This window comes from Pantherophis guttatus, chromosome 1 (genome assembly GCF_059756535.1).
Source record: "Pantherophis guttatus breed Tessera chromosome 1, ASM5975653v1, whole genome shotgun sequence".
Taxonomy (NCBI): Eukaryota; Metazoa; Chordata; class Lepidosauria; order Squamata; family Colubridae; genus Pantherophis; species Pantherophis guttatus.
In genome coordinates this window covers 280663271-280687732 of record NC_142063.1, presented here as the reverse complement: position 1 = coordinate 280687732, position 24462 = coordinate 280663271, and the positions used below count along the sequence as shown (strand labels likewise).

The 24462-nt window shown below is 34.1% G+C and overlaps 1 protein-coding gene across 2 annotated transcripts in view; it reads left to right on the top strand.

Moving 5' to 3' along the window:
* The window catches only part of ADSS2 (adenylosuccinate synthase 2), a 30324-nt gene extending 7192 nt beyond the window's left edge, over positions 1-23132 (top strand). Inside the window, exons 2-13 of one of the 2 annotated variants that reach the window (XM_034428228.3) lie at positions 6043-6145; positions 9020-9088; positions 9986-10036; positions 11422-11488; positions 13705-13812; positions 14026-14107; positions 14932-15058; positions 15847-16001; positions 16738-16862; positions 19220-19317; positions 19789-19938; positions 20915-23132. In XM_034428228.3, coding sequence (XP_034284119.3) covers positions 6043-6145; positions 9020-9088; positions 9986-10036; positions 11422-11488; positions 13705-13812; positions 14026-14107; positions 14932-15058; positions 15847-16001; positions 16738-16862; positions 19220-19317; positions 19789-19938; positions 20915-20967 — 1188 coding nt within the window. In that variant the 3' untranslated portion in view covers positions 20968-23132. The remainder of the gene's footprint in view (positions 1-6042; positions 6146-9019; positions 9089-9985; positions 10037-11421; positions 11489-13704; positions 13813-14025; positions 14108-14931; positions 15059-15846; positions 16002-16737; positions 16863-19219; positions 19318-19788; positions 19939-20914) is intronic. The other variant, XM_034428229.3, reaches the window with a different exon arrangement.
* The last annotated feature ends 1330 nt before the right edge of the window (positions 23133-24462 follow it).

Below are 24462 nucleotides of genomic sequence, written 5' to 3'. Positions count from 1 at the left end.
TTTTTATGTTATTAATGTAAGACTGATAATAAAGGTTGAAATGTCCTTTCAGAAGTACAACATGGAATGTCAATAGTTTTAACTAGCTTGCATTCCTCAGAGAGATGGCAAATTAGACTGTTACTAAAAAGGAATTAAATGTCATGTGTTTTGTTGCTTTCGTTGTATCAGTGGCTCCACTGAGACTTCAGACAAGTTGCTTATTATTTATTTACAGCTCTTAATAGTTAATTCCTTTGTCTCAAGGAATTAGCTAGAATAATAAACATAGAGATATTTTCGTATGCATGTAATGTTTTTGGGAGTTCTAGCCAGTGAAAATGAATCAATAAAAATAATAATAATAAAAAAAAACCAACCAGAAACCAGATATTTTATTTAATTTAAATCAGTTATACTGTATATGTATTCAAGTTTTTAATGTTTCATGAAAATAAATGTAGTTGAAAGCATGGAAGTCTTTGGGATTTTGCTGAATTTTGTCAAAATGATGAAAAGAGTGGCATGCTGTTGTGTTGTAAGCTCCATCCCTTTTGGATGTGCCTGCCACTTCATGTTGTACATACAAACGCTGTGGGAGTTTGCCACAACTGTGCAATGCTGCTTTTATCTTTTTGCTATCCTGTGGATATATCTGGGTCAGAGATATAATCAGTAATATAGAAAGATAAGATCCCTGAATACTGAATTTGATATGATAAGAGTATTCTAGACAAAGAGGAAGTAATCAGATTCAGGGAAAGTCTTTGTTAAATCAAAATTGATTCCTAGTTAGTTTATAGTTATTTCTGTATAATCTTGGGAGAAAAACAACATGGAAATTGTTCTCTATTGCCACATTTTCAGGATTTTTGTTTCTACTTTCCATCCTAGCCTACAAACAATTTACTTCCTTGGTGAACCTCTATCCAAAAATTAACCAATTTGATTCTGCTTAGTTCCCTCAATCAACCAAGATTAATTAGTTGGTTGGGTAAGGAAGAGTTTGAATATAAATTAGGGTGGATTTGATTTAAATCAAGTCGATTTAAATCATAATTTAAATCATAATTTAAATCACTAGTAAAAAGCTTGATTTAAATCAACTTGATTTAAATCATAATTTTTAAAGAACAACTGTCATCTCTGTCCCACAGCAGCTCCTTCTTTGACCCGCTGTTGACTCATTGACACTCCCAATATTGCAAAATATACAGCCTCATGCTACATAACTAAGCTCCATTTCATGCTGAATAAACTAAATTATGAATGTATCTTAAATAGAAAACTATCTTTTGATAGATTTTTACTCCAAAAGCATTTTATTAAAATAAATTTAATAAAAAATTTAAAAATCCAATTTTTGTGATTTAAAAAAAAAGCATCGATTTTTATCTACCCTAATATAAATATAAGGACAAGATAAAAGTATAGAATATTAAATTAAAGGTACATCCTTTTAGGCACATCTCTGATGATTTGTGGAATATGTTTTTGATACTGCAATGTATTTTCTATTAAGCAAGTTTTTTTGACCATTTATTAATAAAATTCCTGACTGTTTGTATCGGATAGATAAGTACATAGCAAAGTAATTCATATTGCAGCATGTTTACACATATAGAATTTTAAGCTAGTAAATATTTTCACTTTTAAGGCCTGTTGGTTATAGATAATTGTTTTTGGATATTACTCTCAGAATTCTGATGTTTGCTCTTGGAACCCTCATGTTATCAATAAAATGAAAAGTGGTGCCATTATGTTTTGGTATCTGAAAAAAAATAATGGGAAAGGAGATGGACCATAGATGTTACCTCAGCAACCTAAGTTTCAGACGTGTTCAGCAGCAAATTCTGAAAAGCAAGGCAACTGTCATTTAGTTGAATATAAATAGAAAAATGATATTGTAAAGAAAGGCCTAATATCATAAAACAATATGATAGGTGACACAAATCTTCAGAGAACTCAACCATATAACCAGTAATAAATAACCTCTTTGCTCTGAAAATTTTACTTTAATGTTGTTTATCTACAAATATAGTACTTGTAACAAGGAAAGCTTCATATGCAATGCTGGACTGTACATACGAGGGCATTCACAGGAGTTTAGATTCTTATAGAGAGAAGAGCTTCTTGTCACTGTTTACATTCTGCGTTCTGCACTGGTCTATGTTACCTGAACAGTATTTTATGCCTGTGCTAAAATAAACAAAAGAGGATCAGTTTGACATGTCTTCAGAGTGGTAGCTGTGTTAGTCTTTTACATCAAACCCAATAAATAAAAACTCTTAAAGGTTTCCCATCCAAACACAACACTAACCATCTGAATTTGATGGAGCATGAGCATGGGATGTGGGGGTAAAATTATCATTTGGATAAACCTATCACATACATCAAATTAGCTCCAATGAGTGTCGAAGATTCTTATATTTGAATAAAAAATGAGTGTGGTATCAGTTTCATTTGTTAAATAAAAAAATGCTTCTCTGTATCTTGATACATCCATTTGTGAAATCTTAGCTCATATCTTTAGTTACGAACAACAGATATGTGCTAACAAGATTTGTGTGCAAGTGAAAATATGTTGATTTAAATAATTGAGAGGTCATGGACAGAAAATAATAAGGGTAACAAAACAGCAAATGCTGTCTCTCCCACAAATGCTCAAATATATCAAAATTTTAGCTGTGTAACACTCCGATTCTGTTTGCTGAGACTGTAAGTGATCAAATGGAAAATTGCTCAAATAGCATGGAATTAAAAGAATACGGAGCAACTTTTTTCCCCCTGATTTATGAGAGATTCTCAGGCAATTATAAGTTAGGGGAAATTTATTATTTATTTAGCATATGGCATATCGTACATGGACTAGAAATATATATTAACATTCCACTTAGATTCATCTAGGTGAAATTTAAAGGTGTGTTCGTGATAGATCAGATGAGATCAGAATTCTCATCTTTCAACCTAATTTTTAATTTCTCATTTTTCAGTTTGCCACACCCCAAGTGGTTTCACAAAGCACATAGCCCTAATGGAGGATTATCTCCATCTTTAGATAATAGTGGACAACTGTTTTGTGTGTGTGTAAAGGAGGGGGAGGAATTACACTCTGGTTTTTTTGGATAGCACAACATGTCCAGTAGGAAAAGGAATACTTCTGAGTTCCATGTTGGAATTAAATACTTTATTTTGGATGAATGGAAGAGAAAATATAAAATGAATTAATGAGATTCTCAAATAAAGTGTAGACAAATGCACAAGAAACTTTCTGAATTACTTGTGGTATTAAAGTATGTCAGAGATAATGTGGTGTATTTTTATAAATATCCCAGTAAAGAATACTGTATTAAAAAATCGGCTTTAGAAATTTTTAGTACACTGTCAAATATTCAATGCTTCTTTCTTGGCTTTCTTGGAGGATTTAAATGGCCATGCTGAAGTTGCTACTTACAAATACTCCTTGACTTAGGATCATAATTGAGCCTGGAATTTTGATTGTAAGTTGTTGGAATAGTTAAATGGGACACCCATATGACCACCTAGCTCAATGACTACAGTCTCAGGTCTCTCACTTGTGATTGTTAAGCAATTATGCAGGTTAGGCAAAATTGCTGCCTACGAAGGGTTCAGGCAGCTTTCTTCTATGGGCAGAAGGAAATTGTAACGTTAGGCTAGAGAACAGAAGCTTGGATCTTTGTGATCTGAACTTTTTCTCCAGCCCAGTACTGGAGTTTTCTTCCCCTCAGTGGACAGAATGGTTGTGTGAGGGTCGATGAGGGGCAAAAACAATCTGACAGGCAGTCCTTCCAGTTTGCAAGACAACTGGCGGGAAAAGTCCATGCCAAGTGGGATTTTGGCACTGGGGATTTGTGGCAAGAAGCATTTGTTGCCAGCTTGGCTCCAAATGCCCCTTGCTGCAAGCACCTCATGCCATACTCTTTGACAGTAACAAGGCTGCTGGCGAGAGGGACTCCATTTCATGTGGGGTGAGACCAGTCTGGAGGCTGACGATTTTCCACTCCCAAACAAGCTGCTGGAAATGGTTTGTCCCAAAATGGATCCTGATGGTCCTTTTTCAGTTAGCCCCCTTCCCTCCCAGAGCCAGAAGGAGTCCTGACAGCAGATGGCAGTGGCTTGTGCCCTTCCCTCATTGACTTTCTTAGGGAAGCCGCTGGCAGGGAAGATTTCAAATGCAATCCTATGATCACAGGGTGCTTGGAAACTCATTGTAAGTGTGAAAGCTTGCCAAGAGCCCAGATCTCACTCACCTAACTGCAGAGGCCCTGCAATGGCTGTAAACTTTAAGCATGGGTCGTAAGTCCCTTCTTTCAACGTCATCATAATTTCAAACAGATGTTGAATGAATGGTCGTTAAGAAAGGATTACCTGTACAAGCAATTCAGGAGAACATGTATCCCATCATGACCATGGAACCTTCCTTAGCTAGTAAGCCCTGGCACCTCATTGATTTGGAAGGGAACTTTTCACCCTTCTGCCCTGAGTTAGGAACCCAAAACTCTAGGAGGTAGGCTGTCCACTGTTCAGTCTGGAAATTATTTCTTATTTTGAGTTTGGATTTCCCTCTATATCACTTTTATCCATTGGTTCTTTCTGCCCTTGGATTTATCTAGAATAAATCCCACACACTTTTTATTGCTAAAGCCATTCAAATACTGAAAGACTGCTTCCTGTCTCCCCATAATTGTCTCTTTTGTAGTCTAAATGTACCCCTTATCATTTTTATCAGATGGTAGAGGACTTATATGAATAACTTGGGGAGTGGGGGTGAGAATGCAGTTTTGCTATATTGTCTGTATTTCTTGGTAGGCCTTTTTTATTATTATTAACTGTAATATTCTTTTGGAAAGCTTGTTGAAAGAGGATGGGGGCAGCGGCAGTGTTTTTACAGTTGTTTGGATCATATCCAGGAAACAATGGGGATTGTTTTTTGACCCCTGCTGTCTCGGCACATAGGACCTCTGTGAAGATGCAACTATTTTATTGAGCTTTTAACTGTTATATGATTTTAGTATTTGTTTATCTTTAATTTTAATTTGTATTGATTTCATTCTGTTTTTCTTAATTTTTTAAAATTGTCTTGAGTGTTTGCCAGAGCATTAAGGCAAGCTATAAATCAAGTAAGGTAGCTATAAAAATAACTATTGCACTCTTCAATGCTTTTCCTTTTTTTTTTTTTTTTTTTGGTTGTTGCTGTTATTATTATGTGTGTGTATGTGTGTACTTATCTGAGCAGAAATATTATATTTGATGGCATACTTGCACAAGTGGTTTACTGCACGGTCACTGCTGTAGTATTTCCATGTTTGTGAAAAGTTGTTCTATTTTAATGCTGCATTAATTTGTTTATTTAGATGCTGCCCAAACAATAGATAAATAACTTCAGATTGACTCTTGCCAGCTCACAGTGCAAGATAATATAAAAACAACAATCTACATAAAACAGTAAACAGATGTATTGTGAATGACAATTGTTAATGAGCATTATGCTAATTCATAGTATTAAATAGCACCTGGTTGACATCTGCTACAGGAATACCTAAACTGAATAGCAAATACGTGCCCCACTTTGCTAAGCATTATATTCAATTCTGATTTGCATAGACCACAAACTATAGACAAAGCCTTTCGATTTTCTTTTAGATATTTCTGATTTCTGGAGGAACCAACCAGAAATTCTTGATCCAAATGCATATTTTTGAAAACTATTAAATTAATGGAAGTGTCAGTGCTTTAAAGGATGAGATCTTTCTTTCATTAAAATAACCCACTACAGTCCTAAATTTATTTCAACTTACTGTCTCCGGTAATAATTTTACTTCTTTATTAATACACATATAAATGAAAAGACGGGTTGGAAAAAGCAGTCAAGTGAATATCAGTGGACTCAAGAATATTCTTACTCATATTTGTTTTTGTTACTAAGACATGTGTCTTCTAGCTGTAAAAAGGGACATTGAAAGAATCAAAGTATCTTTAGTGAGAATATAATTTTTTAAAATATTTGTTTTTAAATAAAGCTAAAAAAATTATTTTTAACAGGGAGGCAATAATGCTGGACATACGGTTGTTGTAGATTCTGTGGAATATGATTTTCATCTGTTACCCAGTGGTATCATCAATCCAAAAGTCACAGCATTTATTGGTAAGTGATTTTTACTATTGTACAAACATACCATTCTTGTTAGTCAAGATCTTGAAGGTTCCTCAGTGTTTATGAAAAATTTGAAATACATTGTTCAGTAACTACAGTGAGGAAATACATGAGGACATATCTCACTTGCTGCAATATTTATGCAAATAAAGGAGGAAATACACATTTCTAGACACCACCCATGTTAATGGTATCTATGGAAATGATTTATTTGCTTTTGTTTCCTCAGAGGATCACACTATTTGTAGTTCTACTTCTGAAGTGTAGCTTTATTTATGACTAGATGCAAAAAATTAATACATCATTGCAAGAATGCTGGGAAACCTCTCAAGCTAAAACCTAGGAAAGAAAAAAAAGTATCCATATTGTATTTGGGTATTGCTGTTGTTTTTAATTGCCCAAGTGATACTAGGTTTGGGACAAGACTTTGTTAGATGAAACAATTTGTTTTACTGTTATGCAGTAAGTTGCAGAAGATAAGATTTTTTTTCCACTGAATATACTGTTACAGAGATGCTAAGCAAAAGGAATTGCATATCTCTTGCTGTGTGCCACAGGGTGATCCATTTTGACCTCAGAATTCAGGGTTGAATGAGTTGCCATCTGTCTTCCCTAGCAAATGTAACTGCAATGCATAGTGGGGAACAGGAGTGGGGTTTTTTCCTCTTCTGAGTCATTCCTATTTTCATACATGAATATATTTTTATATCTGCTTTATACATGAAAAATCAAGTTTTTATCGGTTAAAGTGCACCAATAACAGAGGTCGCCTATGTCTAAGTAGGCTCTCCATGTCTGTTGGAACATGTACAAGTAAAAATCACGATACCCACTCACACAAGTCTGGCAGTAGGGCAGGCAGGAACCAAATGCATTCTTCAAATAGCAGATGCATTCAGCAACAGTTATAGAGGAGCCCACCCTAATTTTATATTCCTTTAGCTATCTTGGACTACAGCTCACCTTATCCTCAACCATCACAATAGAAGTTGCAGTTTGATGAGTCTGGAAGGTACAACTTTCAGAAATACCTTCAAACATTATAGCTGCTGTTTTTCACATTTTTGAAACATAACAGTAGTTACACCAGAGAGAGATTAAAAAAACATGCATTACTTAAAATTTCCATAATGGCACCTATAAGAGCCAATGCACCCATCTACCATCCTCCTACACAATGGGAAGCTGGCACTGTATAAAGCAAAGAGCTACCCTATTAGTTTTATTTTGAGAAAATGTATTTTGACTTTACATAGATACTTTAGACATTCTTAGAAAATTAAAATGTTAATTGGAAGATTCTTGCTTGTCCAATATGAAGACAGAGTTAAGTTGCTGCTTATAATTGTGAGGCTGATAAAAACAGGTGGGAAATTATGTCTTACAGAGTGGTTGCCACTGATCATCTGAATCATGTGTTAAATGATACGCCCCTATGTGGAGCCATTTTGTGATAGCAATCACAAAAGTCTTAGATGAGTCCTTCATTCCAGAAGCTGTGTGTGTGTTGGGGGAGGGGGGAGATCAGACACATACCATTGTGGGACATTATGGAATAGTATTACTGTGTTTACATGAAAGTAATATTAGATTATTTTACCCCCAACATATGGGAAGGCTATCTTCCCATATGTTGGGGCTGCCCTTGAGGACCACTCGGAGGCTTCAGCTGGTGCAAAATGCGGCCGCGCGGGTTGTGATGGGAGAATCCCGATACTCCCATGTAACACCCCTCCTGTGCGACCTGCATTGGTTACCGGTTGCCCTCCGGGTGAGATTCAAGGTGCTGGTGATGACCTATGAAGCCCTACATGGCTTAGGCCCAGGATATTTGGCGGACCACCTGCAGCCAGCAACAACATCCCATCGCTCAGTTCGCGCCCATAGGGAGGGCCTGCTCAGGGTGCCGTCAGCGAGACAATGTTGGCTGGCGGCCCCCAGGGGTAGAGCCTTTTCTGTGGGTGCGCCCACTCTCTGGAATCAACTTCCCTTGGGGCTTCGGCTGGCCCCTGACCTTGGCACCTTTCGCCGCAAATTAAAAACCTGGTTATTCGAGTCCCCCGGCCTGGACTGATGGGGTTTTTTATGGGTTTTTAATTGTATCTGATTTAATTAGGCATTTTAACTAGCATTATGGATTGTGGTTTTATTGTTGTGAGCCGCCCTGAGTCCGTTGGAGATAGGGTGGCATATAAGCCTAATAAAATAAATAAGTAAATAAATAAATAAATCTTAGATTCTCCAAAGAAATGGCAGATTCATTTCTATTTATCTGTTGCTGGTTTTAGGGGGAATAAAGAAGTTTTAAATTCAGGGTTTTTTTCTTTCAAAATTACCATTAATGTGGTAGTTTTAAAGGTTGATGGCAACAACCTGGAAAAAAAAAGTATACATACCATTGAAGTAATTCCAGGTTAAATTGTAAGCTCTGATACAAGTAATAAGTAGAGATTAGTTCATATTAACCAGCTATAGTGTAAAAGTAAGAACTTCAAACTCTTCGGTCTGTATCCAAGGGGCTGGTTTATGCTACTTGAGACTACTTACTCTTAGGTAAATTGGGTCTCTATATTCGTGTTAATCTCTCTACTGAGTGAATAACACACTGCTATATTTCTATTATTCCAAAGGGTGCTTTAACTTTCTGGAGCTCCAGTGGAGGAGCAATTGGGAGAGAGGGTGAGAAAGTAAAATGACAGTGCTTTGCCTTGCGTGAGAAATGTACTTCCTTGCAAACCAAAATCACCAATACATGATAAAAATATGATGTGTGTAATAGTATTTACATTATTTTATCATACTTCAAACTGTGATTTTTGGAAGAGAGCTCACATTATTTTTGGAACCTTTTTTCTCTCTCTCCAGGAAATGGTGTAGTAATTCACCTGCCAGGATTGTTTGAAGAAGCAGAGAAAAATGTTAAAAAAGGAAAAGGTGAGAATATCTTGGTAAGCTACTATTTGAAGTACCGGTAGTTCTCATGGTCTTCTCACAACAGTATAATAGAACTGACTGATAAGATGCTGTTCTCATTCAGTTGCCTTATATTCAGTTAGCAATTTGATAATTCCCTTTGGCTTTTTTTTAAAAAAAATATTTGTTTCATGCAGCTAATATCTAGCAGTACAGTGCTCCAAAATGAAAATGATGTTAGTATGATGCTAAATTAAGTAATATCCAACAGCATATTGTGAAAATAAAAATAGAAATATAGACATTCGAAAAACATATGTGGAAGAACAGACTTATCTGAACCAATCTTCAAAAGCATCCCACAGTCCTGTTCTCTAACTCTTAACTTTATCAGCTAGGAAGATTTTTCAGAGCAGTTTCGAAAGACATAGGATTTGCAAGAGAAGGAAAGGATGTCTCACTGCGTAAATACAAGTTAATTGATGTGACATTAGAAATCCCACCCAGATTTTTGGTGAAAGTTCAAGGTTAGAAGTTTCATTGTGTCACTATGAAAATGACATTTTTTAGAATGGATTAAAAAAATTAAACACCTCAACTGCAGTGGCAATATATAGTTTTCTTGGTAGCAATATAGAAATGGTTTGCTGCTGTCTTTCTCTGGGATTTTTCCTTTTTCCTTTCTGCTGTAGCTTAAAAGCCTGGAATTCCCAAATGATATCCCAACCAAGCACTAGCCCGGACTGGTACTTCATAGTTTTTTGAGATCAGCCCAGATGGTTAGATGGAATCCTTTGCATACTTGAGTGTAATAACAGTGACTTAGGGGAATGTACTCTTGCATAAATATGCATGGGGTTGCATTATTAAACACTGACAAATAAAATTAATGAGTATTACCTAATATTTCTTCAAAAGGTTTAGAAGGCTGGGAAAAAAGGCTAATTATATCGGACAGAGCCCATATTGGTAAGTAATTATATTAATTGCACTCTCATCAATATATGTATACTGGTAATTCTTTACTAAGTGATGATTATGGATGAACTACTTGTCAATTCTTAAAGTAATTGTTGCAATTCCAAAGGCCATTTTTTGGGATCTGTAGCATCCTAGGACATTCAGGGGAAAATATTATTAAGTTAATGCCTCAAGCCATTTTTTTCTGATTATACTTAATCTCACTGAGATTTTGATTCTAAAATTAGCTTAGTGTTGTAGAATCAAATGCTGGCTTTTGTCATATTTTAAGATAACTTTTTCAACAGGGTCATTGTTCTCTCCAGTTTGGCAACTACATTGCTCAGCCAGGGAATACTGCCTATTCCCGGCTTATTTCTGCATTCTCATTTTTAGCATCAAATTCACATAACAAGTGCTGACTTTGCTTAGCCAAATCTTGACTCAAGCAGATATCTTTTCATCAGAGAAATTTTAAAAGCAATTCTTTAGCACCTTTCACTCATCCAATCAGTTGCAATGAGAACCTTTTCAGAAAAAATAAAAATTTAATCAAGAAAAAGCTGGTATTCTGGGAAATGTAGGTTTCCAAAGGTGTCATTTGCTTATCGTGTACTGGGAGTACTATAATGAATGAGGAAGATTTGCCTGCTGGTACTCTAAACAGTCTCAGTCCCAAGATCATAGTTACCCATTCATTACTGATTATGATTATGTGCCATCGGGTTGTTTCAACCCTACAGATCACATAGATAGATTTTCTCCATGACAATTATCATTTCTGATAAGCTACATTAAAGATTTATTGTTTAACCATGGGTAAGGAATCGGCAGTCTGCCACCTGGAAAGCTTCTTGTTCTGTTTCGTGACATTTCATCCACACCAGTTCATTAAATAGGTTTTTAAAAGTTTTCCCCTGGCACCAGAAGGTTTTTTTTTACCAAGTAAATGGCTATGCAAGAATGATTTGGGTGTGGAACGTTAACTAAAGAGAAAAATTGGCACTAAGCAATCATTACAGCCCGTGAAAGGTTTTTTTAAACTTTAATTTCAGAGGGTTCTTTGTGTTACTGTATGTTTGTATATGAAATTGCATAGGAAAACCTCACCAATTTAACTCTGAGACTGTTCACAATTGTCACATTATTAGATTCTGCTTGAGAAGGAATTTAAAAAAATATTTGAAAATATATTTTTATTTGCAGCACAGTACAATATAATTTACAATTGCCACATTTCCAGTCTTGCCAAAAAGTGTATAGTTTATAAACAATGTTTCTTCTGGTGTTTTCTGTTGGAGCTTTTGAATATTTAGTTGTTAATGAAAATAAGGAACTCCAAAATTTAAATTTGTATAGAAGTCCATTCATTTTGTACTCTTGAAATTCCTTAGTATTTGACTTCCACCAAGCTGCTGATGGCATTCAAGAACAACAAAGACAAGAGCAAGCAGGGAAAAAGTATGTTGTGCTTTGTCAAATATCTTACTCGTTTTAATGTCATGAAAGGTCTTTTTTGTCAATTCCTCCACAATATTTTAAGGACATTTTATAATAAGATGATTCAGAAACTTTTTATAGGATGTCTGAAACATCTATAAATTCCTACTTATTTTTGTATATTGATGAGGCAGGCAGTTTAAAGGTTTAAAAAGTAAGATTTTTTTTTCGGCAACCCAAATTGTACAACCAGACAATGTTGTAACACAATGTATGGTTTGTTCAGTAAACTTGGTTTTAAATTGTAAGCCTCAACCTGGAGGCTTACATATAACTCAAGGAATATATTAGAAAAACACTCTTTTTTCTAATGTAGAACATGATTGTAAAGACCATTTACCTGTTAAAGTATATAAATCTTGTTCTTGATCAGTAATAGAAAAATCTACCTGAATCTTCAGGATCAGAATACAACATGTTGTTGTAAACAGTGCATTCTAGAGATTACATACAATCATGAAATCTTAATCAGAATCAGGAAAATAGCTGTTATTAAATAAAATTGTTTGAGAATCTGTGCCAAAGTTTTGAGATGGCAGCATTAATCATTAATGATGTTATCAAGGAGGAAAAGTACAGCACTCTTTGTTTGCTTGTTATTTTATTTGTGTATGTTTCTATCTGTCATGCCAAAAACAAATATAAGTCCATTTAAAAAACACCATTGCCATCCTGGTGGATTCCCTTTAACGATGCAAAATAAAAATATGAAAAACTGCTTTTTATCACAATATAGGAAGAGGCGATATCAAATTATTGGTGATGTATTTTTTGTATGGGTGTTAAATCGTTGCAAACAAAAATCCTATAATAACAACTCTGGCTAGTTGTGTTTTTAATATTTGCTATGTTTTTAAAATATAATTTTTATTTGAATAGAAAGCTTTTTAGCTATTGATAGCAACTAATGAACCAAATAAAATCCAGTTGCACCTACAAATTGGCAAATGTGTTTTTACTATTTGATTCATATTAGGCTGTCAACGTATTATATTAGTATACTATATTATTTATTAATTACTAAGATTTCTATGTTGGAATAAGGGTTCCCTGTGATGTCACACTTAAAACTACAGAAGCACAGATAAAAGTTTGGTTTTGGGGGTTGGGTTTTTTCTCTCTTCAGTATCTGAAGTGCAGATTAACGTTGACTCATAGTCTAAACTAAAATTTAGTAACTGCAAACCCCAGATATTAGAATCTTTTATGCTTAATTTACATTGTCTTAAGCTTTTATTGAATATTGGTACAGATCAGCTGAGTAATATTATAGCATTTTGATGCAGAGTATAGTGAACTCTTTCTACTTTTTATATATAGCAGCTCAGATCATACATTACATTAATTCAGTATGTGTTTTGTCTGATTTAGAGAATGATGTGTGAATTCAGACATTGTGGTTTGAAAGACCAACATTTATATTTTTTAAATGTTAGTTTATTCAAATTATAGTTTAAAAAACCTTAGTTTAGTACAATATATAAACTGCTTCCTTTATTTGTGGTTAGAGGCCAAAAGCTGAATAGTTTGAGGGTCAGGTAAGGATATAGATAAAAGATATAAATGTATGTCCTATATACTGTAGGATTTGGGACAACAAAACTTTACTTCCAACTGTGAAAGAAGACTTTTTGACCACTTTGAATGATAATACCTATATAATTTTAATTTGAATAACCTTAACATTTAGCAATGTTACAATTTTTTTACACACCGCTTTATGTTAAAGCAATCGGTAACATGCTAATAATCATACTATTAAAATTCAGTGAAAACTATGTAAAATTTGTGTAAATTTTCAAGTAATGTAAAATAAATGTGTATTTTTATGTTTATCATATTTAACAACAGAAAGCTAGTATTTAAACTGTGTGCATACCGGCACATACCTGCATACACATACATACATTTAAATTATTTATAACAGTATTTGCAAAAGTCTGCCACTGATAATGGTTGTCTGCCTTTTATCCCACTTGCCTGCATTCTGCCCTTTTTCAATCCTCCCCTTGGATGCTCACATGAGAGCAAGTTTAACTCCTATGAGTGGCAAGTAAAAAGCCATCAAAATGAATTTTATTTTAAGAAATATTAACAAGAAATCAGTTATCACATTTGAGAGTCAATCAGATTGTGTAGTATGTGTGTGTGTTTTTTTATTTTTTTGTGTTTTAAAGCTTGGGAACCACAAAAAAGGGAATTGGTCCAGTGTATTCTTCTAAAGCAGCTCGAAGTGGGCTCAGAATGTGTGATCTAGTTTCTGACTTCAAAGAATTTTCAGAAAGGTAACGATTTCTCTAGTGTAATGTTACATTCTGTGTATATTTATTACTAGGGCAATCAGTTTTCTTATTTGTAGATTCTGATTTTCATACTCCTTGCTGGATTTCTCACTTATAATTTTCTCTCTTTTCACTTTCTAAAAGCAAAGTCTATATCAAAGATTTGTGTGAATATTTTACACATATAATAGAATATAAACTTTTTTTACTTTTTAGATTCAAAGTCCTGGCCAATCAATACAAGTCTGTTTACCCTACATTAGAGATCGACATTGAAGGAGAATTGAAAAGATTAAAGGTAAAACACAGAAATGGCCTGTTAGCTGATGGATTTTTCTATGTACATTTCCTCTAATGAAAGGGCTTTAAAGAAAACAGAAAGCTGCGACACTAATAAATATCTGTATAAAGATTTCAGAGATGCTACGAAAAGATTGTCATTGTATATTGCTGTGAAAAGGTATTTAGTGATTAAATTGTTTTATAGTAAATTCTCTGTTTTAGACATGTTCGTTTGAGGAAGTTATCTCTTAGAAGCTCATATTTCTTGTAAAAATCTGTGATTGGAATCTCAGGATCCATGTCTTACGGAGGGATAGGCATTTGTTTTGTAGTATCAAAATACTATACAATCCATGAATGGGGCTTGAAAAGACAACCACAGCTAAAGAGAGATTATACCCTCCTTAGAATAAGATCGTTATATATTCCTGTTTGCAGTTTTGTTGAGAGTATTTGATTGGCAAATATTGTTAGTTTGATCATATAGACTTTTTATTTGATCCCATGGGGATGTTCTTAATTTTTAATACAAGAAGAACATATTTGTTTCCTTTAAATATTTTACTATTTAGTCACACTCATACATACCTATTTCTTTCATACAAAGAGTAGCTCATTGGTGGCATCCATAACTTCATTTAAAGCAGGGCACTTAAACCAGCTTTCACCAAACTGGCACAATCCAGTGCTCTGAATTTCAAAAGGATATCTTGTTGGGAAGACATATGACTATTATTGTTATTATATTTAGCACAATGTCTACATTGCACTTTACTATTTATTGCACATCACTATGTACTAATTTAATTCTAATCTGTGCAACACTCTTTATTTGTCCAGAGCTATAGAGAAAGAATCAAACCAATGGTGAAGGATGGGGTATATTTTATGCATGAAGCATTGCATGGCTCTCCAAAGAAAATTTTAGTGGAAGGTGCAAACGCAACATTATTGGACATTGATTTTGGTAAGTATGAATAACAAAACGTGTTCACTTCTGAAAAATGACTAGTGTATAAATAACATCTCAAATTACTTTTCATGTCCTTAGGAGATGAGTGGTTTTTTCCCCACACAGGATAATGTATTCCATTAAAGCTTATATTACTGTTTAGTCTTTAATGTGCCATAGAACTCTTCGTTTTGGTAGTATTATAAATTCTAGGTACTTTTGAAAAACTTATTTTTAACTAGAACATATTGAAAGTGATTGCTAACTCTGTGATTTTTTTCCTATTCTAATGATGATATGGATGAAAATATGCGTTAATAAAATGGTCTAGAATTTGGAATGTTGAGATAAGTTTCCTCACATGGAACTAGTCTTCCCCTTCAAATTTAAACACAGAAATATACTTTAAATATCCTGCATTCCAAAAGCTGAGAAATAAATATACTTTTCTTCTGATAGAAACTGTGGTGATATGATGGAACATAATTAAATACGTGCATATCTGTTAGATAGCACATATAATACATGTTCAGATAGTGCACATAAAGTTTTTACTAGAAAGCATTTCTGAATTAAGCAGAACTGTAAAAATATCCTTGCAGTTAGCTGTAAATTTTGTATGGAATAAATGGGTGCTAAATAAAGCATGAATAAGAGCTACAGCTATATATCTCAGTGGAAATGTTTCTTGGTATAAAAAGCAGCACTGTGAATAAGATACAATTTATACACTGTTCAAGAACTTTTATTATAACAATACAGATCTTACAATTTATGTACCCTTTATTAACCTGTGTTAATAGGCACTTATCCTTTTGTAACCTCATCAAATTGCACTGTGGGAGGTGTTTGCACTGGCTTAGGTATGCCACCTCAGAATGTGGGTGAAGTATATGGGGTTGTGAAAGCATATACAACTAGAGTTGGGATTGGTGCCTTTCCTACAGAACAAAACAATGTAAGTATAATGTTAAAATATATATACATGGCCTCAAATGTCATGCATGTAATTTTCCATTAAATTAAGTAAAGATTTTAATAGACATTTTCTCAATAGTAGAGATGTCTATGGAGATTCTGAGTCATGCAAGTCATGATTGTCCCAAAGACAACCATGTTGTTGAGGCCTCTTGGAGGTTTCATCTTTACCCTCAGGGTCACCTGAATCAGAATGCAAATGGGACTGCTTCTTGAGACTGCTGAAAAGACTGTGTTGTAGACACAGGGATAAGTGGTGTCATACTCAGCCCCCACCCCCTTTGAGAGAATACTTGTTCAATCTTAATAAATCTGATCTCCTTGTCCCCTCTTTCAAACCAGTGGTCCCCTCTGTCCAAAACCAAGATTTTGCTGTCTTCAAAAGAGTGACTTGTCTTTCAGAATCTTGTCCCAATTAAAATGGGACAAGATTCTGAACAAGATTCAGCACCCCATTTAAATTTGAAAGACAAAGGTCACTCTTAGCATATAGACATTAAATGCCATTAATAGCTTTATGAGAAAATTGTTTATTTTGCTAGTATTTTTAAATTGCCTGACATTAATAAAGGTAGCTTCTATATTTTTATCTTGTTTCATATATGTTAACTTGGGTAGAATGTAAAACATACTTTATTTTGTTACAAATAGATTGGGTTTATAAGTTGATAAAATTGTTCCAAGATAGTATCAATACTGTGTTGGTTTTTTTTTAGGAAATTGGGGAATTGCTACAGACACGAGGAAAAGAGTTTGGTGTGACCACAGGGCGAAAGAGAAGATGTGGTTGGCTTGATCTCGTATTGCTTAGATATGCTCACATGATCAATGGATTCACTGCGTGAGTAATGTGTACTGGTTTCATATGGTCTTATTGACTGGTATATATTACATGTTTTGTAAAATATTCCAAGGGGACGTGGTGGCTCAGTGACTAAGATGCTGAGCTTGTCAGTCGAAAGGTCGGCAGTTCGGTGGTTCGAATCCCTGGTGCCACGTAATGGGGTGAGGTCCCCTTACTTGTCCCAGCTTCTGCCAACCTAGCAGTTCGAAAGCACGTAAAAAATGCAAGTAGAAAAATAGGGACTATCTTTGGTGGGAAGGTAACAGCGTTCCGTGCTCCTTTGGCGTTTAGTCATGCCGGCCACATGACCATGGAGACGTCTTCGGACAGTGCTGCTCTTCGCTTTGAAACGGAGATGAGTACCGCCCCCTAGAGTCAGGAACGACTAGCACATATGTGTGAGGGGAACCTTTACTTTACCTTAAAATATTCCAAAGTAACAGATGAAAATAATCATTACTCCAAGAAACAAAATTCCAGTTTTTTGAATGTCATCGTACAAACTCGTGATTTAAAAATGGATGTTATTGTAAGACTTTTGTATGTATACTAATTTTACATATTTCAGGATGGAAATGTAGTATAGGTAATCCTTGACTTATGGCCACAAATGAGCCCAAAATTTCTGTTGCTAATTGAGATAGTTGCTAAATGAATTTTGCCTCATTTTACAACCTTTCTAGACACAGCTGTTAAGTGAATCACTGCAGTGGTTAATTTAGTAACATACGTAATATGTTATTACATATGTTTATGTAGTAATATTTATGTAGATTTTATATAGACATATTTAGTAATATGTAATTTAGCTGTTAAGTGACTCTGGCTTTCCCATTGACTTTGCTTGTCAGAAGGTCGCAAAAGGGGATCATGTAGCCCTGGGATACTGCAGCCCTCATAAATATGAGTCAGTTGCCAAGCACCTGAATTTTGATCACATGACCATGGGGATGCTGCAACGGTTGTACATGTGAAAAACGGTGATAAGTCAGTTTTTCAGTGCCATTGTAACTTTGAAAGGCCATTAAATGAACTATTGTATGTTATACATTAACAGTGGACTGTCTGTTTTGAATTTAAATAGGGAATTGTTAGGGTGACAGGGCTTTGGCAGATCGGTTAATGATATTAGCAGGTTTTTTTTTTAAGTAGTTAATTATATCTAGCTCTATTTTCTATCACTGAATTTCTTTTCTGAGTTTCTGAGTGAATCACTAGGAAAATGTGATTTACGTGAGTTGATAGAATTCAATATAGATGAGAATATGCCTTGTGTTAATTAAAGTTTTAGGAATGTTTTGGGATTTTTTTCAATTCATTTAAGTTTTCTTTATTATAATATTGTTCCTAAAAATGTATTCTAGAAGAGGAATAGTAGTTTTTCTGAAAATGGAGGGTACAGCACCAAAGTTAAGCAATTGGTTCTTGACCATATTGGTTGTATGTCAGCCTTATGGGTTAGACCAGACAGAAAACACGACCGCATGAGCCAATTCTTTACTGTAAGGTTGTATTAACAGAACCTTACAAATCTGAAATCTCTCCCCAACTAGCATCCCTTCACAGCTCAAAAAACAGGGGGGGGGGGAATCTCTTTTGACCCTCCTGCCCCGCCCACATTTCTGCTGCAGACTAAGCTGCCTTTTATCTATCTGTTCCTTTCGTTTTGTCTGATTGCCCTTTGTTCCAAATCATTCCCACATACCATTGAGTTCTCTACTCAAATAGGACTTGTTTGGTTAATAATATAATTATAGAAATTTTCAAAGGTGATACCCACCAGTAGTGGTCTCCTGTTCTGGAATCTTTTTTTCTAGAAAGGGAATTATTTCCTAGGTAAAACAAATATATATTTTAATGCTTTTAAGACTTTTCATATAGTAATATTTTTTAAAAAGTATCTCATGCTGATTTTAATCAAAATTTGTTACTGCAGTTATTCCATTTTTGCTCTTTAGAAATAATTATTGTGTTTTTAGCTTTTGTTTTTAGTTTAATTTTACATTTCGCCTCTTAAAATTGTTTTTATTCTGCCCTAGCAAAAAGAATTGCTTTAAACATACTGTATATTTTTGAAGAAAAGTAATAGCAGTAGCTGTGTGCAGATTCTGAAAAAGAAAGCTGCCACTTCTCAGCGGTACAATTGGTACCGTAGAATATTGAACTACAATTACATCTGCAGGCAGCTAACTGGTGCATCGGCTCTAGTGAATAACTGCAATTTATTTGATGTAATTTGGTATTCAGTCAAATACTGAAGTAGATGGTATTTTAAGAAGGTAAATCTCAGTTTAAAATCCAAGAGTTTATGTTTGCCTACAAATAACTAAAATTTGAACATTTGTTTTAAACAGACTGGCTCTTACCAAATTGGATATTTTGGATGTATTTCCTGAAATTAAAATTGGGATTGCCTACAGATCAGATAATAAAATCATACCTCATTTCCCAGGTAAGAAAATTTAAATGTACCAAATATGTTCATTCTATAGTGTTACTGCCACTAAAAAGATATGGTTGCTATTAGATGTGCTCCACAGCTTCAGTTGGTTTTGTTGATACAATTCCATATATTTCATCTATAAAGAAAATACAGTTCTCTGCATTAATTACTTGGATAGGGAACTTTCCCCTCTCTGATAGATATAAGACTTTGGTTGTTTATTTTCATTCATTGTGTAAACTACCAAAGGAAAGATTCAGTACCATTTTAAGATGGGCTTATATTCTACAATTCAGTGATTGGATAGCTAACCTTATTTTTATGAATGTTTTTCTGTGATCAAAACAATTGTTTTGGACTCTTAATAACTAATTATTTAGTTACTTCAGCTATAGAAATTCCTGAGCACAATAATCGATTAGTCTTATGTTGTGGTAACATAAATCTAATTCTAATAGTCTGGTTCTTTTTTCTTCTCAGCAAACCAAGAAGTCTTAAATAAAGTAGAGGTGCAGTATGAGACCCTCCCAGGATGGAAGAAAGATATATCAAATGCAAGGACATTTGATGAATTGCCTGTAAATGCACAAAATTTTGTTCGATTTATAGAAATGGAGCTCGGAGTTCCAGGTAAGCGTAACACAACTGCAAGTTTGAAGGGATACTTGGGGAATCATACTTTTGTACAACAATTCATATTTTTGTTATTAGCTACTTTTAGCAATCAGATCATCGTCTGTAAATCTTAAATTTATGAATAAGAAGCACTAAGAAATCAAAAATAGAACATATAATGTACTTGTTTTTTTAAAAAAGGAAATTGTTGCATTTAATAATAATTTAAATTGATTGAATGAAAAGTTCCTTTTGAATTTTGAGCAATTAAAAATGATTGTCCTAATATTAAAAGAATGGAATTTTATCCCCAAATGTGTTTAAGCTTTAACAAGCACAATTTATTATTTTATTACTTGATAAACTGGAAAAGTTCATACTCCACTTACATTAGATGACATAAAATTTTTAAATGTACATTTAAAAGAAGAGTTTGTTGATGGAAAATACTGAGTTTTCATATATTATATTTTGCACCCTCCTCCCACTATGACAAAATTACTAGTTTTTCTAGTTATTGTTTTTTCCTGCATCAATACTGCAGAATTCCTAGGAAAAAAAAAGATCCTAATCAGTAACACAACAAGGATTAAGGAACAAAGCATCACACAATTCACTAATCACACTATTGACCAACTAGTTCAATGAAACTACTAATATAAATTATCTGTGAATAATAAATTGGCATGACCAAAATACCAAAGGACTATTAAGTATTGATTACATTTAAAAAGGGTGTGCCAATCTGCAAAAAGCTGTGTGCCAGTGGTAAAGTTGGTATCTGATGTAGTTTGAGCCAGCTGATTTTCTTGAGAATCTAATCACAATAAAACTTGCTTTTCTGACTAACTTTCATGTGGTAATTAAAATTATGGAATGATAATTAAAATTTTAAGCAATAATAATTTCTCCTATTGCTTTTGCATATGCTTTAGTTCGTAAGAAAGACTTCCTTCCAAGATATGATGCAAAAATGTTTTTGCTTTTGCAGTTAAATGGATTGGAGTAGGAAGATCCAGGGAGTCGATGATCCAGCTCTTCTAAAGATATTGGATAATTTGAAGAAAGGAAAGCACACTCCACAAAGACTGCTTGTTCACATACACACTCACACAGACATACGTGTCTTAACCCAATAAGCAATTATTTGGATGAGGAAATTGGAAACATCTTGTAAAACAACAATGTAAAACAACTAGAGGTAGTCTGGGGAAAAAAACAGTTGTTGCTATAAAACATTGACAGATCAGTATCATTTATCTTACTTTGTCAAAAGTTCTAGTGGCAAGTACTGCCACCATTTGCCACTGATACTTTTTCTCCAGATGTATCCCCAGGCCTTTTTTCTGTTTATGTTTCTGACTCTACTGTACGTCTGCTTTTGGTGGTATTACTTCCTGAAATTTTGGATGCTTAAGATAATGCAGTTTTGCACAGAGTTTTACATCTTCATTTGTACTCCTAAAGCTGTTATACCTTGTATGGTTGCTGACGTAGTGTGTGATTAAAGAGAGGGGTGATTTTATAATGATGACAAAATTAATTTTTTTGTTAACAGTTTTTATTAAAAGAATAATGAACCATAGTTTAGATGGGGTGCTTAATATGTATACAGTACAACTTAATTTATAAATGATATTGGAAGTGTTTATACCCTCGTATGGAGTTCATTCTTTTCCCCCCGTTATTGATACCTTTACATTTCAGAGTTTCATCATTCAGTTCAATTCATCATTGCATTGGCCTATTGCCCAATCTATTCAGTAACACCCATTCAGAGGGTGATTGGAAAAAGGATGACCTAAATATCACCCAATTAGCTTCTTAACACAGAAAGTCCTTGTGGGTTAAGCTGACTTGGCTACCTTATGTAAATAGGCATCAGAAACAATATTTATGTAAATTGACTTTTTAAAGAACTGAATTCATCCTTGGCAGATATTCAAGACAATATATTCTGTAGTTTCTAGTTGTGCTTTGCTAAAGACTTTTCTTTTGAGTGTATTGTATGTCTGTATTGAACTAGCTTGTAGAAATTGAAGTAATTTCAAGCCAATAATATTCTTTAACCTTAACACCATTCATGACCTTTTCTTACTCTGTGGGCATTATTTTGTAAGATGAAGAATGCTGATTTTCACTCTGTTTCTATGTAATTCTTCTGTACCTTTATTCCTGCAGTATTTTAGGAGGGGTGAGCCACGGCTTCACGTAGGATGCAATAATTGAATGTACATGTATATTTTTAACTGACATTTTATTAATAGGTTATATCTAATAGCTGTCTTACAGCATAGTATCTAAAAACAAGATGCTAACATCAGGGAATTTAACTTAAGTTTTCCAGTCCTGTTCATATTTGCACGTATGCAATCATGTCATTTGAAGTACATTTTCCAGAATGTACATTTTCATGATCGTTGTCATGAGTTCTGAAAAATGTATCTTGGAGTGTGAACTCTTAAAATAATGTATTAATTCCATTTGATAAAATGTGAGGATGGAGGGGAAACAGCAGCTTTTAAAAAATTTCTATGAAAATACCACCTCACTTTCTGGGAAAGTTAGCAGTAAGCTTTAGACCGATATAGATGTTGCATGAAGAAACATGATAAAGTTCTAACATACATAGAAAACCCTCACTGTAAAATAACCATGATTCAACACTGTAATAGCTGTTATTTCTTTTTACTTTGGAGAGGTTTTTTTTTTTTTTTTTTGCACATGGAATTTTATTTTGAAATAAAAGCAAATTTACAGTCAGCAAAAAGGGGCACACCAAGATTATCAGAATAATCTTAGACTATTAGACTATGTCAGAAAAATCATAGGCTAGAAGTGACTAGAAATTTTGAAGATGTTCCAGACAAGATAAATGGAAACCCTAGTGCCACAATGCCTTTTTAGAAGATTGCTTGTTAAACATGGCCTTGCAAAAATTGTAAGTCATCTGTTGTTGACAAGATAAAGTATTTTAGAAAACCAAAGTTTTCCAAGTTTTCTTTGTACTCAGAAACAAGTATGTTATTCCTAGTATTTCTGATCCAAACAAGTGCCAGCCTTGATGTTCTTGCTTGTAAATATTACAACAATAATATTTTAACTGCTGTCATATACACCTTTTTCTTTAATGTTACCCTGAGCCAATTTGTGTCAAAGATTCATTTTCCTGATTGCTAAAATTTAAAAAGTAAATAAATAAACCCTCAGCCCTGCATTTAGATTTATTTTCATAGAGCAGAATTATGTTTGATCCTAAACAAGGCTTTGATAATTATGCTTTCAAAATTATACCTCCGTCCACATTTTGGAATGTTTGCTTCTTGTATATCTGGTTTTCTTACTAGACCAGTGGTTCTCAACCTTCCTGATGCCGTGACCCTTTAATACAGTTCCTCATGTTGTGGTGACCCCCAACCATAAAATTATTCCTATAACTATTGAAAATATGTGTTTTCCGATGGTCTTGGGCGACCCCTGTGAAAGGGTCATTCGACCCCCAAAGGGGTCCCGACCCACAGGTTGAGAACCGCTGTACTAGACTAACATATTCTGGTTCTGTCTTTAAGATTTGATGCCTAGCACTGAAAGAAATATCAGCAAATTACTACTTTTCTTACTCTAGTACTTTGTATTTTGTGTTTTCTGTGTTCATTGAATATTTGAACATTACTTGTTTTATTTAAGCTCATATTTAACGTGGAGTGAATAATGCTACTGTATGTTAGTTACTGGAGCATTTTTATATTTTATAAATTTAAGATTTTACTTATGCACATATGAAAGAAAAAAACCTCAGACTTTAGTTTACTGCGCTCTACACACATTTAAGTTCTGTATCTAGTTTCATCAAGTTTCTTAGAGCTCTGTCAAATAATGAATGTGTTTGAAGAGCTAGTATTTTTAAGAAGCACCAGTGCTCCTACTGCTTGTTATTTTGGGGCATGTATGACATCACAGATGGTACAGATTCCTTAGAATGTCTAATAACAACTTTACTGATTACACATTTGTGTTTGTCCCAAGTTTTAGACTCTAACCAATTATGTTTGGGTTAAAAAATTTTTTTAAAAAAATCATTTGCTTTCTAATGTGAACTGAAATCTGTGAACTGAAGAAACTTCTTGGATGAGAAGGGAAATGTTTTCAAGGAATGGAACCCAGAAAATCCAGTTGCCTTTTGGAAAAGCACCTTTGGGACAAGCATGACCTGGATGATTGAGGATCTCCATAGGCATTTGCTTTTAGAGCTTTAAAGCTTTGGTTTTGTAATTGTAGAGAAATTAGAGTGACTCTGTTCTAATAGGAGAATTTTTCCTGTTATTAGTGTTGTTATTAGAAAATGTATGTCCTGACCATCTCTGTCATTTGTTAAATTATGTCCTGGGTTATTCATATCCAACTGAAAAATGTACATTGAAAACCAGACTGAAATAAGGACACATTTCAGAAAACATGCAAGGGGCATATCAGTTTCATCTTTCATTAAATTAAGTTGTCATGGAAGTGCTTGTAGAGTGGTTTAAAGAATGGTACAAA